The sequence below is a fragment of the Carettochelys insculpta genome, chromosome 9 (assembly GCF_033958435.1).
Source record: "Carettochelys insculpta isolate YL-2023 chromosome 9, ASM3395843v1, whole genome shotgun sequence".
Classification (NCBI taxonomy): Eukaryota; Metazoa; Chordata; order Testudines; family Carettochelyidae; genus Carettochelys; species Carettochelys insculpta.
In genome coordinates, this window is record NC_134145.1 from 29,766,527 (window position 1) to 29,784,208 (window position 17,682).

Sequence of the window (17,682 nt, forward strand, 5' to 3'; positions counted from 1 at the left end):
CTAATTAAACAAGCCATAAAGATTAGCTGAGCCTTTTTTTGTTCCCCCAGCAATGTCCAATACAGAAAACAAGTTGGGAATTTATATATCAAACCAAATTTATACTTCAAAAGCCTAGCAAGAGAATGATGCCTTGCAAAGTGATTTTTTTTACGTTACTAGCCAGTTGATCCATTCAGCCACAGATTGCCACATCTTTGCCATGATGGCTTTTTGGTGGCAAAAGTGTGTGTGCATGCGGTGGGGGAGGGGGGAAATACAGGAAGCTGCGTGGGCACCAAATGTCTTCCCTTTTTCTTTCCACTCCACTCCAGTCCTTCCACTTTGCCTCTGTCCTTTCCTATGTATCGCTTCTCCATCTTTACGATAATGTCTTAACTCACTCCTCTGTTGTGCTTGGCCAAGATCTACCACCTAAGCACAGAACAAAAACAATCCTACCCAGCTCGTGTCTTTCTTTGCCTGTTACTTTTTAGTCTGCTGAGAAACAGAAATTGAAAGCCCAGAATTTTCAACAAGCAAGAGCTAGTGGTTAGGCTGGACAGACTAGAGCCAGTGAATTATTTGCAAAGTGATTTGTTATAAAGTGAATTATTTATCATTTTAGGAGACCGTAAGTGTACATGAAGCATATTTGTGATGAGATGTAATCATAACTAATTTTTAAATGAGGAATTTAGTATTTTGATTTTAAAATCTGATTTAAATAAAAAAAATCATTTTTCTGTTTTTTAGATCACTGATTTTTTTAATCCACCTGCCTCTACATCAGCACAATATGAGCCCAATGGTGAGAGACAGACAAACCTTCTCGTTCCTTGCCCCAAATCCGCATACACAGGCTTGTCTTGAGCTGAGTGAGCCGCACCTCCTGCCAGTGCCATCCGTAGCAATCATTTGTATGGCACCGCCTTCTACCTCCTGCCTGTCTCCCACAAGCTGCTGCCACTTGTGCATTGGTCCTCTTGCCAAATCTCCCTTTTACAAGCTCCAGGGCTGCTCCTGAGAACAGACCTGGATCAAACCATTTATTTTTACAACTCATAACATGGTGTTGGCAAGGCTATAGCTGAGGGTGAGACGATACTTCTAATCTAAGGTTAGCATGGCCCCTTTCACTCATATAGGGCGGTGGTTTTCAAAGTATGCAGAGGTATTCCAGGGGTTCTTTAGCACATATAGATATTTTCCTAGCTTTACAAAACACACTACATAAAAAGCTCTAGTGAAGCCAATGCAATCTAAAATGTCATGCAATGACTGGTTTATACATCTCAATATATAATATTTATATTCCAAATGATCTATTTTATAGTTACTGGTAAAAATGAGAAAATAAGCACTTTGTCAGTAACACTATGCTGTGACACTTTCGTACGTTTAGGTCCAATTTTGTAAACAAGTAGTTTTCAAGCCAAATTAAACTTGGGGTACGCAAGACAAATCAGACTCCTGAAATAGGTACAATAGTTTGGAAAAGTTGAGAGCCCCCTGACGAAGAGCTCCACTGGGGTCTCCAGGACTTCACACAGGCACAAAACAGCCATGGCAGTGAATCATACTATAGGTTCAGTGAAAACTCCCTTGAAGAAGTCTGGTTGAGAAAGAGATGCATTTAGAAATAATAGTGCATCCACATACTACTTGGATGTCATTTTTAACCACATATCTAATCACACTTCTTCAAATATGTGCATGTGCATCTTCTTAAATGAGATATTTGTGCAATCTCTTAGATGGTTGCACTGTTTGACGAGACACTGAAAAAAATCCTTTCAATTTTTTTAAGAAAACTACATGCAAAGAATCTAAGTAGCAGTTTCCAAGTAAAGACCCAGACCTACTCCATAGTTCATAATCCATATGACAAGAGCAGTAAGGGTAATAAACAGGCAAAAGGAAGGTGGAAACGTTAAAGTAAAGATTGTGCGAATACACAGTAAGGCGCATTCCCAAGTCAGGAGTTCTGTAACTGAGAGGTGGTGGGGTTACATTTATTCCTTACTCCCATCTCACTTATGAGAAACATGGTGATAAATTAGTTTAAGACATACCTGAATGCAGAGAGGGAAGTGGCTGGAGAAACAGGTTTGCAATGTAAAACATATGAGACTGATTTTCAGAGCAACAGTTCCTACCGCAGTAACTCAGCCACTTGCACATTCATTAAATGTCAGAGCCTGCATTCCTGATGCCCAAGATTTTCCACTCGTTTCTACCACACAGCAATCATAGGTGCACCATGAATGCACAATTGCGTCCTAAGGCATTTCTGTGTCAATACTTAGTGTTAACAAATAAACTCCTAGGCACACAAAGGACCTAACCATGGACATCTGTGTTCTGAATTTCATAAAAATGTGTGAGATTAATATGAACGTAATGCTTTTTCAAAAGAGGCTTTCGTAGTGAATATATTAGAAGTATTAATTTGCACCAATAACTGAAGACCCATTGTAAATTATTGTACTTTGCAGATTAATACTGCAAGTTAAAACCGAAGAGAAACAGTGAGTCGAACTTTACGCTTTAGTAGCATCAATTATTGATAGCTGTTCATAATTGAATAGTATATATCAGTGTTTCAGAAAATGCTGTACGCATAAGCATTTCAACAGGTACGTGACAGAAAATAAATTACTGAAGGTCAGGAGATAAGCACTGGGAAAAGGGGTACACCGATAAGGCCAAAGTCCTGAAATGGGAATGCAAATGTTTTCAGTTTGGGAAACACTGGTATATATGACACAAAAGTAAGATACTTGTAACATGCAACCTCCTTACAGTCTATGAAATCTTTAAATGAGGAATGGTGAGAGAAAGTAACAAAAAATTTCTGTAGGTCATATGGCGTACAGCTTAAACCCCTTCCACTCGAGTAAAGCATTAACTATTTGTAACAGAATTATTATCTCATGATAAATCTTTATTATTACTGTACTGTCTAATGGCCTCATTTCTCGTAGCTGCTAATCTGCTTCAGACATTTTCCAAATCACTCTCTACTGACTGCTTTTTTTTCATTTTCTGGTTGGCTGATCTTTTTCCTGCTTGTCTGACCTGAATGCAAAGGTTCTTTTTGACATGAGCCACTTCCGTCCTGGCTACAGGGCGTGAGGTACATTAGCAACCTCAAAATGGGGAGGAGCGTTATTAGACATCCTCCGATATTAAAAGGGGGAATACCATTTAATAAATTGCTGAAGGACTGCAAATGAAAATGTGACTTAGAATGGTCATAAACGCATATGAAGTTGCAGGAGGGGAGGTACTATAGCTCAATGAGAGTTAAAAACACCAAAGTGAAGCGACAGACTAACACGGCTACCTCTCTGATACTTGTCGCTTAAATCAGTGAACAGCAAATTCACCAAGATATCCAGAATCCCTAGAAGCCACACTATTTCAAGAAGTGTTGCACAGTAAGTTCAAATATTCTCTGACTGGGTCAACAATTTTGTAGTCAAACAATTTATATTTTAAAAAGGTATTTGAGAAGCTAAACTGACCATACATGTTAAAAGTATTTAATGCTAATCCTCACATACACCAACTGCCATCACAAGGGCTACACCCAGAAAAACTATTATATTTCTACACCCCAAAGTGCAGTACGCCACTGACACAACCTGCCATGTTAATAAAATGAACACTTTAATATACTGATATATTAATTAGTTATAGCGACATCCGTCACATTGAATACAAAAGCGTGAATTTTTTGTTCTGTTAAAAAATCCACATACCCACCCTATTTCAATGTTTTAAAGAAGTGATATACATTCAGTAGAAATATCAGTAAAACAATAAATTCAGTAGCGTTTCTACCCAGCTCTCTAATACAACAGTGAATTTAGATTGATACAACATTTACACCTGTACTGGATTCGGACAGAGTCTGGCATGGTGTAGCACACACATTGGCAGTTTTTCATTTGCCTTAATATTTGCATACCATCTCCCTGAGCTGCACTTAAATTAGCAAAGAAATACTATGATTTACTACAAAGGGCTTCAGAAAAAAAAAGGACTAGATCAGCTTTTCAGTCCAGTCACCTTTCAGTCCCCATTACAGCACCGCCAGGACAACAAGAACACAGTGCTGGGTTCATTCTCCGTTTGATACAAATTACAGGGATTCACAGCACGACTGAGCTTCCCAAGCTGTAACTACTGTGCTAAGATTGAGGCAGGGACTCCATAAACAGAGGCTGGAGTTCGTGGGGAGGGAGCTTTGCAAGTGCACTGAGCATCTTCTGCCTCGCCTCTCCCATCATGCCACCAGCCTGCCACGCCTTACAGCGCGCCCTGGGCCCAGCTGCTGCTGGCAATCATTCCCCACCCCGAGCGGCGCTTTCAGGCCAGGCCTTTGCAGCTCCACCGGCGCGGATCTGCCTGAAGTTAAAACCATACGCCGCAGAGGCCAGCCGGGAAGCGTGCGGACAATGGCCCCTGCCCCCCCGCGGGGGTGGGCGCCGAGCTCTCCCCAGGTGGGGCCTCCCTGCCCGCCGATACCTCCTTCCTCCTGCTGGGCGCCCCCGGCCGGGTGAGCAGGGCCGTCTCCTCGCACACCACGGCCACATCCTCCACGAAGACGCAGTCGGGCAGGCTCTCGTCCGCCGGCAGCTCCAGCACCTGCAGCCCCAGCTTGTTCTTGAGCACCCCGACGTAGAGCTGGTGCTCCCGCTCGGCCCGGGCGAAGTCCACCTCCTTGCCCTTCTCTATGCGCAGCGCGTGCTGGCACAGCGACTCGGGCAGCGCCCGCACCACCGCGTGGCTGCACCGCCCCAGGCTGGAGCCGCCGCTCAGCCCGGCCATGCTGCCAGGCGAGTAGCGGGCACCACCGCGCGCGCGCTGCACGGCGCTCGGGTTGGGTTGGGTTGGGCCCCGCGCCTGCTGCCGCTGCCGCCGCCGCCCCACCACCCGGGGTAGGGCTCGCGCCGCTCGGCCCGGATAGGCTGCCCGCCAGCCACATTTCCATTGGTGCGGTTCCACGGGGGTTCTCATTGGCTGGCCGCTTGGTTCCAAGCGCCGGATTGGTCGTTGCCGCAGGGCCCTTTACCTGTGTTCTAGCGGGCCAGGTGGATCGGGGCGCCCCACGACAGCCGCCAGGGCGGGACAGTGCGCTGTGCAAGCTGCCCTGTAAGTGCTCAGCCGCTGCGCGGCCCGGAGCAAGCGGGCGAGCTGCAGCCGTGCGAGGCCTGGCCAGCCCCTCTTCACCAGGACTTCAGTGTATGTGGATTCCCCTGGAAGCACATGTTGACTCTGGGTGCCAGTGTCTGCTAGGGTTCCCTTGCCAAAGCAAGGGTGGCACTGGGGTAGGGAGAGGAGGAGATTGAGGTTCTTCACACCCTTCCTCCCTTACCCCTTGTGCAGCTGTGTATGTAGGGCACCTTCAGCTGCAGGGATGTGTGGGGCCTCTGTGGCCCTAAACCTCTTTTTGGTAGTGAATTGTCCACTCTGCAAAGTTTGGTTCCAGATGACAATCCAAGCTGCTCTAGCACCTAAGGAGGAGGAGGAATATTTAGGACCATCAGGGATTTGGAGAGAACTTCCTGAGACCAGTTTCTTAAGTCAGGTTGACAGTATAAACTTAACATCAGTACACCTAGGTCACACTTATAGTGACCTAACCCTGACAGACAGCACTGCGTCATCCAGAGGGCTTCCTCCCCTCTCTATATGGCTGTTGCCTCTTGCACAGCTGGATTAACTATTCCCACAGGGGAAGTGCTCCCCATTCGCAGGGTAGTATCTTCACTAAAGCACAACAGTGGAACAGCTGCAATTTTTAAGGTGTAGACTTGCCCAGCCCAGCGATGTATTTTGTTAAACGAAGTTGTGTTAGAAAACAAAAATGATGATGGGTGTCTCAGGTTAAGTTTGCATATGCCTGTTTTATGCTCTGATAACAAGAAATTGTCTTGTTAAATTTGAGACATTGTCTACGCTACTAAGTTTTGTCACCAAAACTTGCTTTTTAGCAACAAAACGGTGAGTGTGTACACAATACAATCTGATCTTTATTTGGAAGAAGCCCAGTTCCAGCAACAAAATAATTCCACTTCATAAAAGACTTTTGTCTTTTCCCTATATATTTGTATTGACGAAGAACCAGTATGGACACCAGAACCACACCTGCGCTAATTGCTTTCTTTGGTCTTCAGGAAGTGTTCCACAATGCACAACCTGACCACTCTGGTTGGCAGGTTGAAATCCGCTGCCCTGCAGCTAGAGCTGTCCCTAGGAGGAGAAGTCCCCCCTCTTTGCCCAGGCCCCAACCCACTTTTGTTTCATTGCTCCACCCCGTCCCATCGCTTCCTGCCTCTGCTTTGCCCCCTCTCTCCCTCCTTTCCACCTGTTCCCCAAGACCCTTCCTCACCCCTCTTTATCTTTTACCCCACTCCCCCAAGTGATGCTGAGAGCCAGCAGGGAATGCTAGGATCAGGGAATGCGTGAAGTTCTAGGAAGACAAAAGGTAGAACAGAAAAGAGAATCAACATTTCTAGGAATGCAACAGAACGGATGATAAAAGTAATCAAAGAGCAAACAGAGACATTCAAGTCTTTAACAGAGCTGCAGAGTGAGCAGATTTGGACTCAACTGCCATAGCAACACATGTACAATTCTTGACCATGCCACCCCCCAGTCTGCCCACCCATTCCTTTCCACTTTCTGGGATGCCTCAATTTCCTCTTCATTCCACACCGCTGAACAACTTTGGCAACGACAGTTGGACCTGCACACAGTTGTGGGGATCTGCCCTTTCCCAGTCCCTCCCTTCCTGGTTAGCATTTGTGTTTTTGGTGAGTTTGGACGTGGTGTTTTTTAACGTATGAAGGCAAAGTTTTGTAAGGGTAAATCTAAATTTTGTTCTCTTTGCAATTACCACAAGCAGATGTACAGACATTTCAATAATTTTCTTACTGCGATAGTCATACCCAAATATCAACATAGCCTGCTAAGAATGTACCACTGTAGTAACACAGACACAGATATAGTTTACTGCTGCTCTTTGTCAAAGTATTTGCTCAAAGCCTTCCTGATTTCAATTGCTACCTTCTGAGCTCTTTTGACAGCCCTGGCATAAGGCTGCTCAAACTTAGCAGCTAAGTGCTCTGCCTCAGTGGTCCACCCCAAGCAAACAATTCACCCTCAGCTCCACAGAGATTATGCAAAATACAGCAAGCAGCTATGACTGTGGGGATATTATCTGCATTAGGGTTCAACATGTCACAAAGGCAACACCATGGCACCTTTAATCTGCCAAAGGCACATTCAGCTGTCATCTGAACTCTTACTGAAACCCTCCTTACTGCTGTCTTGAGTGTACAAGTGTACATGTCAGGTTTCATGATCCAGGGCTGTAGGGAGTAAACCAGGTTTCTTAGGATCACTATGGGCATTTCCACATCCCCCAATATAATCTTGGGTTCTGGAAAGAAAGGCCCCACTTACAACTTTTTGTACAGGCCCATGTTCCTGGAGATGTGTGTGTCGCGCACCTTTCCAGACCACCCTGCACTGATGTTTGTGAAATGCCTGTGTTGACCCACAAGTTCCCACAATATTATGGGGAAAGTACCTTTTCTGCTGATGTACTTTGTTACAAGATTATCTGGTGGTAAAATAGGAATGTGTATGCGCCATTCATCGCCTCTCCAGAGTTAGAGAAACCCATCTTTGTAAAACCGTCCACGATATCACACGCACTTCCCAGAGACATGGTTCTTTGTAGCAGGATGCAATTTATTGCCCAGTACATCTACATTAATGCAAACCTAGCAGTTAACTTCCCCACTCCAAACTGATTTGTAACTGACCAGTAGCAGTCTGGAGTCACTAGCTTCCAGACAACCATTGCCATATGCTTTTCTACCGAGAGGGCAAGTCTCATTCTGGTGTCCATGAGCCTCAGGTCTGGGGCCAGCTCAGCACACAGCTCCAGGAAGATGGTTTTCCTCATAGCCACTGCTCTTCATCCATACCCGCTGCATGATAATGCGAGCCCACAATTTGGTGCTAGTTTCCTTTGCCACAAAGTGATGGTCTACCCTGTGCAACTGCTTTGTGAATGCCAAAAGCAAAGGAAAGTTGCTGCTATCGGTATCACACAGGATGTCAGGCACCTGAGAGTCTTCCTCGATCAGTAATGTAACGGTTAACTGCATTGCAATGTCCTCACGTCACTTAACAGAGCATAAGAGAGAAGTGAATAATCCAGCCCTTCTAACTAAAGATCTCAGGGTGTGCAGTAAAGAATGTCCATTGAAAAAAATGGTGCAAAAGAAAGATGGAATCCTGTGGAGGGCTGGGACACAAAGCAATGCATTACAGGACATTTGGTCTGGTCACAAGGTGCACCACAATCTGCTCTGCCTTCCCACAACACCTAGTAACAGAAGGTGTTGCCCTGCACTGTGGGATACCTACCCACAATGCAGTGCTTGCACTGTTGATGGTGCCCACAATGTAGATGTGATCTGTCAAAAGAGGAAACGTAATAAAAATTGGAAAAAGATTGTTTATGACGACTTTTGGATGTCAACATAAGTTTGGTCACCACACCTTGATAGTGTAGACAAAGCCTAAGAAATCCTCATTCGGCTGAAGACAGCTAAAGGGTGGTGCTTTCAACTTGTTCAATACACTAGTTCAGAAACAGTTGTACAAGTGACAAAGCATCTGTCTCACACACATGCTCTCTTATTTAGTTCTTGACATGTTTTTCTCACTTAAAGCTTCCAAGAAACGGCCTGCCTTTTTTCCACATAAAGACAGGAAAAATAAAAGTTTTACATGTACTCAAGGAAAGTATTCTTTTAAATGAAAAATTTCACGCTTTTGGGAAATGTGATACTCTTGTCCATATATGGTCCTGTTTTTGAGAAATATCCATAAAATTCAGCTCAGGTAGGTATTGTTTTTTAATGCAAAATAATACATTTTCTGAATTTTTTCAGTCAAGGAAAAACATGGGGTGTGTCTACACTTGCATTCCTCTTTCGAAAGAGGCATGCAAATTAGGCAAACTGAAAATGCAAATGAGGTGTACATTTGTATATTCAACACCTCATTTGCATATTCTAATTCCAAAAGAGCTTCTTTCGAAAGAAGAAAGCCAGTGTAGATGCTGCTTTTTTGAAATTAAACCCCATCTTTGAAAGAATCCTTCTTCCCATTAAATAAAGGGAAGAAGGATTCTTTCGAAGATGGGTTTACTTTCGAAAGAGCAGCGTCTACACTGGCCTTCTTCTTTCAAAAGAAGCTCTTTCAAAATTAGAATATGCACATGAGGTGTTGAATATGCAAATTTATACCTCATTTGCATTTTCGATTTGCCTAATTTGCATGCCTTTTTCAAAAGAGGAATGCAAGTGTAGACACACCCTTGATGATTTCCTGTTGGTTTAGCATTTTAATATACTGGTATTAGGAACAATCAAATCATATATTAAACATGCATAATGTCATTGTCTACCATTTGTTTTCCAAAATGGAGCCAGACTCTGTACCACAAAACTAATGGGAATTTTGCCATTGATTTCAGTCAGAGCAGGGACGTGGTAAGGCTTAGAGGTCAAGGGGACAATAAAACTAATTCCAGGATCAGGTGCCAAGTAATCTCTGCACACTGAGACAAACAAAAATGTGAAATCCTGGCTTGACTTCAATTTTATTTCCAAAGACTTCAACAAAAACAAAACCCACCACCACTCTAACAGGCAATAGAGTAGAAGGTACTGTGCACAACGTTTAAAAAACATGAACATTGATAGATAGTGAAAGGAGGAGAAAACACAGTGTGTTCACATAGAAAAGTATAGGCTTCAGAAAGAGTAGTATTACAGGAACAAACTTGAAAGCACATGTGAATAGTTCAGTCACTTTCAAAAGTAAGTAGATCTGAAAGAAGATTCCATCAGAATAGGAAAAACCCACAAGAAAGTAAAAATGTATTAGTTTGACAAAATCACCTCATATTAGCCAGATTTTCTAGCCACAATATTATATTCAAAAAAGACATGATCATTTTGGAAGAAGATGCTAGAGATGCTAGAGATTCTGAAACTGATTTCTGGGACGAGTTGCGTAGCATAAATAAAGCATGTTTTATGATAAATATTTTTGGCATATTACGTCATCTTTGTGACTGAACGAGCACTTAGAATTTACGCCAAAAATCAGGCAACACCCAAGTACTGCACTATGTAACTGAAGACCACAGTTGTTCACTGTTATTGAAAAATTTGCATGACAGTAACGAACTGTGGAATTTGGATCAATGCCTAGTGCAAGAAGCATATCAGGCAGCTTGGGCACTCTTTTGAAGCCTTCTAGGATGCCAAGTCTGAAAAATACGTTCCAGCACTTGCAAATGATAGCTGTTTGTAATACCCATCTCTCTCTTGCTCTCAAGTTTTTATATAGCATGTATCAATGCATTAACTAAAAGTTGCACAAAATTAAAGCACATGAAAGACCAGAACAGAAAAGCATGTTTGGCATTCAACCTGTGACTCTCTGCCATATGGATAAGTCCACTCTACCAGAAACACAGAAATGGCTGGATAATTTTTTTTTAAAGTTCTTCTATATTTCTTTTACCTCAGTAGGAAAATACTCAACTACTTTGCAGCAGAGAGCTAATAATAATAGTACCTACCATAATCAGGCTGCTGCACAAACATGAAAAGGCTGATTCCACATTTCTTACTTGGGCAGAAATTCCATTAGTATCAATTGGAGTTTGGTCTGGCCAAGAGTACATGATTCATTTCTGACACTCCTCTGACGGAGGTGAGTAATATTTAGAACATTTACAGACAGGGATACTGAGATAAAATTGTTAAAAGAGGGCTTGCCTACATGGAAGGGATTCTGAAATAGCTATTTTGCATCAAACCATTCCCACTCAAATTTCTGAGTGCATTCTCTTATGCTGGGATAAGAATTTTTTAATCTGAATTATTTTAATTGACTTTGGATGTGGAGTTAATCAGGAATAGAATTCTACTTTATGTTCACATCCTACCTTATGCCAAATTTACTTTACAGTGCAGATAAATCTAGATTTTCCCAGGTCACACAAGTCAGTGACAGAAATAGGATTAGCATATTGAATTTCTTGGCTTCCAATCCAGTCCACTTTTTCACAAAATAGCTCAGTCACTTAGGCAAATTATATTCTTATTAAAGATCATTTTGCCAGGCTATCTACTCAACAATCTGGGTAAAGTCAGAGGTATTAAAAACATGAACTGGTTGGTGATTGCAGGCAGGTATTGTATACACAAATTCTAAAACACCTTACTAAACTTGTGCCAATCTTTATAGTTTCAAAGTGCTGTACAAATATACAAACTATTTAATCCCCAGGATTGTCTCCTTTTTAATCATAATGGTAGAAAAAGTGGCTAAAACAAGCTAAAAATAGATGTGAGCTACTCAGTCTTTATGCAGAAGAAACCTCTTTAGAGAGTGCAGTGATTGCTTCCAGATGTTAAACTATGTACCTGTCAGCAGCTGCTAAACTGTGTGGAGGTGTAATGTTTTCCTAATTTCTCCCCTACCTGAGCCTAGAGCAGGGGTCTGCAGCCAAAATAGCGAGAAGAGACATTTTTTCAAATTCAGTTACTAAATCAATACTTCAAGAGCTGCCATGCATGTAAATATGAGACATTCCTTAATAAATAACATCAAACCATACTTTTTGTAACCCCTATTTTAAAAACAGCGCACACACAAAGATGTGACCCAGTTAGAACGTTAAAGTTATTTTTCACCCCTAGGCTGGAGAGCAAATGAGGACAATGAAAACACTGCACATGGGCATAGGCTCTTATGCAGGAAGGAGCAATGTTTGTAACAACCCTCCGCGCCAACGGAAGTACGCTTCTGCTTGTCGTAATCCCAAATTTAAGATACTCCGAATTGTAACTGCACATTTTTCTTATCTTGGCAGAATTTCCACTGCTACCACAACTGTGTGTTTTTTTTCACTACAGGTTTTCCCACTGCAAATGATTCTGACACGGTTTACTGTGTACTGCCTTCTTCCAAAGGTGCCATTTTATTCTTTCTTTTCACAAGGAATTGGTCCATTTTAAACTGGTTCAGTTGTAATTACAAATATCTAAACTAAAATTGTACTAACTGCAATTTTATCACTTACTTCAGATAACAAGAGTAATATGACAGTCAGGCACCCTTAGCCCATTGCTTTAATCCAATCCCCGCTCCCCTCCTCCAGAGCTCACTGTTGCCGCTGTCACATTCTCCTGCCAAATGCTGGGGTGGGACACGTGCACAGTGGCGGACAGTGTTCCCATGGCTCCAAGCGTTTTATTGCTCAAAGAGCCACGTGCAGCTCAGACGCACATATTCCCGGACTTCTCTTATCCAGAGGGAGGAGTGGAGTGCCACAGAAGACTCAGTGGCGGTGGCGTCTGGAGCTGCAAATAACTCCTTAAAGAACCACGTGCAGCTCCAGAGCAGCAGGTTGCTGACCCTTGGCCTAGAGATGCAGTATCTGACCACAAGGTTACAGAGCCATACTCTGACTGCAAAATTCATTCTACACCTAGCTGGTTCAGCAGAAACGCAGTATTTGTTTAATATCATGTGGTATAATGTACTAGGTACTTTGTCAGCTGGCATTTTACATACTTAAGACAAGTAGCAATTTCCATGAACTGACAGCTAAGCAGGTGGAAAAAAATGCTGTCAAAGATGATGCTTTAGAAATCAGCTTTGACAGCAGTCCTGACAAACTGTATGGCACCAAGAAGCACTGACAAAACTCAGAGGAACTGTGCATGCTTAACTGCTACAGTCATCCCACTTCTTTTGTCACAATGATATGCACTAGAATAGCTAGCATGAACTTTGGATTTACTCAACTGGGCAAACAGACCTTTTGAGCGTTAACAGCATAACTCCTGTTGCATTCTGTCCCATAGGTTCCTTGACGGAACATTATCTTGTTTTGCTATAAATCACACACTTTGAAAATTTCCTGTTTGTTAGCAAACCTTGTCAGTTTAGGACTGTGGAGTATCAAAATTGTGGTGCACCACAAATTCACATTACCATAAATGAAAAATCTCTATGAAAGGATAAGAATTGTCCTACCCGAAAAGAGTGAACAAGAAGGGACAGTTCTATCAGTGGCTACTAGTCAGAATGGGCAGAATGGTGTCCTCAGCCTCTGTTTGCCAGAAGCTAGGAATAGGTGACAGGTGAATGGGCCACTTGATGACTACCAGCTGTTCTGTTGATGCCCTTTGGAGCAGCTGGCACTGGCCACTCTTGGAAGACAGGATGATGGGCTATATGACCCAGCCTGACTCAGTATGGCTGTTCTTATATTAATTTCCTAGACAAATGCAACAAATACTTGCCAATGAGGAAAAAAGAAAAAACCCAAGACATGCACTCTCCTATGATGCCATTGTCATTTCTGTAGAAAAAATGAGGCTATAATATCTGGCACCCTTTACAGGCTAAATCTATGAAAAAGGTACATGGTCTTCCGTGCATGGGAATGAGGTAGCAGTGTAGTAATGTGTTATTTTATTAGCTTTGCTGAGAAGGTCAACATGCATTTTGCAGAAGTCAGTCCATTTATGTCTGACAGCTACATTATTCAGGCCCAGCCCATGTAATTATATCATAGGTTTGGGTAGGAAATGCTGATCTATTAGTGCTGGCATAGACTTGCACTGTGTCTACCCTGGGGTATTTGCACATTCTGATAAGCTCCATAAGGTATAAGCATCATAAGGTATAAGCAACTTGCAAGACATAAGAGATGGTATCTACAATCTAAGCCTTCACGGCTCGAGTGGTAATCATGTGGGTGGACACTTGCACAGCACTCACAGCAGAACCACACTTTGGAATGTTGGATTTAAGCCATTGTAACACAGTGTGGTGTCATAAGAGAATCAAACATTTAAGTGGCACACCTGCAGTTTGAATTGGAGCTGTTGTGATAACCACATTAATACTAAAATATATGCAGCATTTGGTACCGAGAGCTTGAAAAGTCTGATACATTTGTAAAGGACTGTTCCAGCTGGTGCTGACTGGATGGCTACTAAGGGGGGTGCTTGGGATGAAATGAAGTAGGCAGTTTTCAGAAATACAAAATACATAGGTCTCAGACTTAGACATATATGACTGTAGATTAGTATCAAGCCAGAATAGCATTGTCAGATCCCTGTAGCAAATGTGTTGTGTTATTCTTCACTGGGTGGCCTCCTGTTTTATTGTTTGTGGAATTTTGTAAAGTACAAAGCAGGTATTACAGACTGCACATTTTATTAATCTCAAATTGTTACAAGCATCTAAAATTAATATGAAAAAAATGCAGGTGGATATTGTCAATAGCTCAGGATACACTCTGGGGCAGCTGGAAATCTGGTGGCAATGATATTAACCTTCTTGGCAGGCCTATGCCACAATTAAACAGAAAGGATTATGGCATACATCACTCATGCTACACAGTCAGCATTTACTGAATCTCAGGGTAGGTCTACACAGCAAAGTTACTTCAAAATAACTATCCTAGTGTCTACACAACGCAACTGCTGTTTTGAGATCATATTTGAGATAGTGCTTGGCTAATTCTGAAATTGGCAAAATTCATTCTATGAGGAATAGCGCCTATTTCGACACAGTTATTTCTATAGCTCTATTTCATCTTAACAGCACCTATTTTGAAATAAGCCATAGGCTGTCTACAGTACGACTTTAAGTCAATTAGCCTGATTTTTTCCAAGTGCCTGTCCTCACTGTAAATTCCATTAGCTTGATTTATGGAGCACATATTGAAATCATAACATTGTAGTAACCTGATGGGTGTAGTGTTCAGTTTGAATTTAAAATTCCAGATGAAGGGTAGTGAGGAAGCACCATGTCTTTAAAGCAAATTCATTAGCCTCCAGACATGTTCTGTATGTGCCCCACAGTTCTCCGCTCTGGCCTCTTCCATCTCCACTGCTCTCAGGTGCAGAGGAATTAGGCAACAGGAAGACTGTTTCAATTTGGCACCTGGAAGCCTGCATCTGTAGGGTCATGAGAAGCTGAAAAAAAATCTTTTTGTTTGCTGGTAGTGCAGCTGTGGGGTCTGAGCTTCTGTGTATGCCCCTGCTAGCTGCCTTTCTTGCTGCGCTGCTTGGCGCCAGCCCCTGCCCCACTGCCCATACCATGCGGCAGCTAGGCTGTGGGTAGGGGTTGTGCTTGTCTGATAGGACGAAAAACTTCTTTTCCACCATTTACCTGTTGTCCAACCCCCACATCCCTGCTACGGGGCTCAGGAAACTGTGGGATAGGTTCCCACAATACACTGCTGTAGCACTCGATTTAAGCTACTTGTGTGTAGCAGCAATAAGTCAGTTTTGGGGGGAGTATGTGGGAAGGGGAGGATGCTCAAAATTGAATGGTTAAAAGCCTCCATTAATAAACTGATTTTAATAAATTCTAGTTTAGCTCATGTGTAGATGCAGCCATAGTGCATACAATGGCTCTATTTGTGTAGGCACTGTATTTCAAAATAGCTAAGTGATATTTTGAAATGCATTTTTGTGTGTAGCACCATTATTTCAAAATAAACTATTCCAGAATAGCTCTTCCAGAGTAGCTTATTTTAAAATAAAGCTGCTATGTAAACGTACCCTCAGGCTAGGGCTACACTGTAGCAATATGCAGAAGTTATTTTGAGGTAACTTATTTTGAACTCAAAGTTTGAAAAAAGTGTCTATTTTGACTTCCCCCTACCGGAGGACGAGGGGCAGCAGGAGCAAAATACCACGCTTGAAATAGCCCAGCTATTTCGAGTGCAGTGTTTCGCTGTGGGGTATCTATTTTCAGATACATTTGTATCCTGAAATAGAAACCACAGTGTAACCGTAGCCTCAGCAAGCTAAATAAGATAGTGGAATGGGGTGCAAGGACAGTAACTTGTGAAAACTAGCATTGCTTCTCCCAGGGGAAAGTCTGCCCAGGAGACAGAAGGGGTAAAAATCCTTTGGGAAATTAGGGGCCCACACCTAGCATCATATGGCAGGGCTGAGTGGTAGCCATGCCAGGGATTCTTCTGCTTCATTTGTGATGCTTGTGTTTATAAGAAAAAAGTGAGGTTAACATTATTCTTGTAGAAAGAAGGCGTGGTGCCCAAGGATAGCATTTTCAGAAGTGCCTAAATGCCACTGAAAATGATGCCATGAGAATGTTTGTTTTTTCTACTGAATCATTCCACTGACAGACAGTCCTTTGCTGGTGCCCTGCTGCGATGAGGTAGGCCAGCCCTATCCTGGGACTGGCAAAGTAGCAGATAGCTGTTGGCCACAGCATCATCTCCTGGGAAACTCACCACAAGACAGCATTACTGGACAACGTTTTGACTGTTGCTACAGAATATGATACTTGCCTTAGTTTGGACCTCCCATTAGCTTTGGGAGCTATTAGTAGATGATCCAGGCTTTCTGATCATTGAATCATTGTTTAGCTCCATTTTTAAATGTTTGGTGAATTTTCTCAATGCTGCAGGGCCCATGTGATTTAAATGATGCTTAATATATCAGTGTCTTCCTTCTTTGTGGTAAGTATATTGTCAACAAAGTGCTTTCAGATATAACCGTGAAATAGGATATTTAAATGAAAATTGCTAGCTGAAGTTAGTTATGTAACCCTGGGAAAGACACCACAAAGTTATTACGTATGTATAAATCAGCATTTTGTGGATTTCTTTTTGTTCCTACATAGGCAAAGAGCAGGTTCTTTTGCAAGCTAGGACTGAAGCCAAATAGACAAAATAATACATAGGGAATACTAAAAAAGTGAATGATTTCCAAGGTTCTTTTATTACATTTAGTAGTTCAAATACTCTTTGGATAGTTATGGTTAAGAGGTTATATAAGCAGAAGAATATGTAAGGTTAGCTTCTATTATCAATCCTTTCAGGTTTGATTCCGTTATCTTTGCTATTATCTAGCAATGAAAGGATGGGAAAGGGTCTGCTTCGAAGCAAGATATTCTTTAGATAGTCCAGCTATGGGAAAAAATGAATATAATTCCATTGGAAGCATGATCAAAAAGTAATATGGACACCAATACCATAGGAAATCTTGAAAGGATTATCAGCTGTTGAAATTTATTCTTTAGGACTTTCATATCGAGAATGTTCCTTGAAAGTCACTCACAAGTATTTTATCTTTTTGTGCCTCCAGCTTCAAAGGAACAAGGAAAGGGAGTAGTGAAGGCACGGTTTATTAAGGGATAGATTATCCTATTTCTGCCAATTTACCTTATAAACAAAAGAAAAAAATCTACCATTAACTGGGAAAAGTTAAAGAACTGAAGGCTCTAAATTTGCCAAATAAGCCAACAGATCCATAGAAAATGAAGATTGGAGAAGATATTGCACCAAAGTTTAATACCATTTGAGATTTTAAACAGCAATAGCTAATGGTTCTGTAGCAAAGCAAAACCAAATACTGATAGACAGCAACTCCATTAAGAGGAGACTAACCACATTAGGGGAAAATCTTGTTCCCATATCAGTGGGAGGTACATTTTGCCTTCTGTAACAGACAATCCAGAGGGATGTACACCTCACAGGGATGAATGTGCTATGTTATCATACCCAGGCACTTGGGAGTGGTGGTGAAGAAGGAT

General features: G+C 42.2%; 1 protein-coding gene across 3 annotated transcripts in view; it reads right to left on the minus strand.

Annotated features, from left to right (window-relative positions):
• Positions 1–17,682, minus strand: part of DDAH1 (dimethylarginine dimethylaminohydrolase 1) — a 166,379-nt gene that overhangs the window by 95,426 nt on the left and 53,271 nt on the right. The window contains exon 1 of one of the 3 annotated variants that reach the window (XM_075002227.1): positions 4,516–4,928. The exons of the other annotated variants lie outside the window; for them this stretch is intronic. Within the exon in view, the coding sequence (XP_074858328.1) occupies positions 4,516–4,818 (303 nt within the window). The 5' untranslated portion in view covers positions 4,819–4,928. Of the gene's footprint in view, positions 1–4,515; positions 4,929–17,682 lie in introns of those variants that run through there. 3 annotated transcript variants of the gene reach the window in all.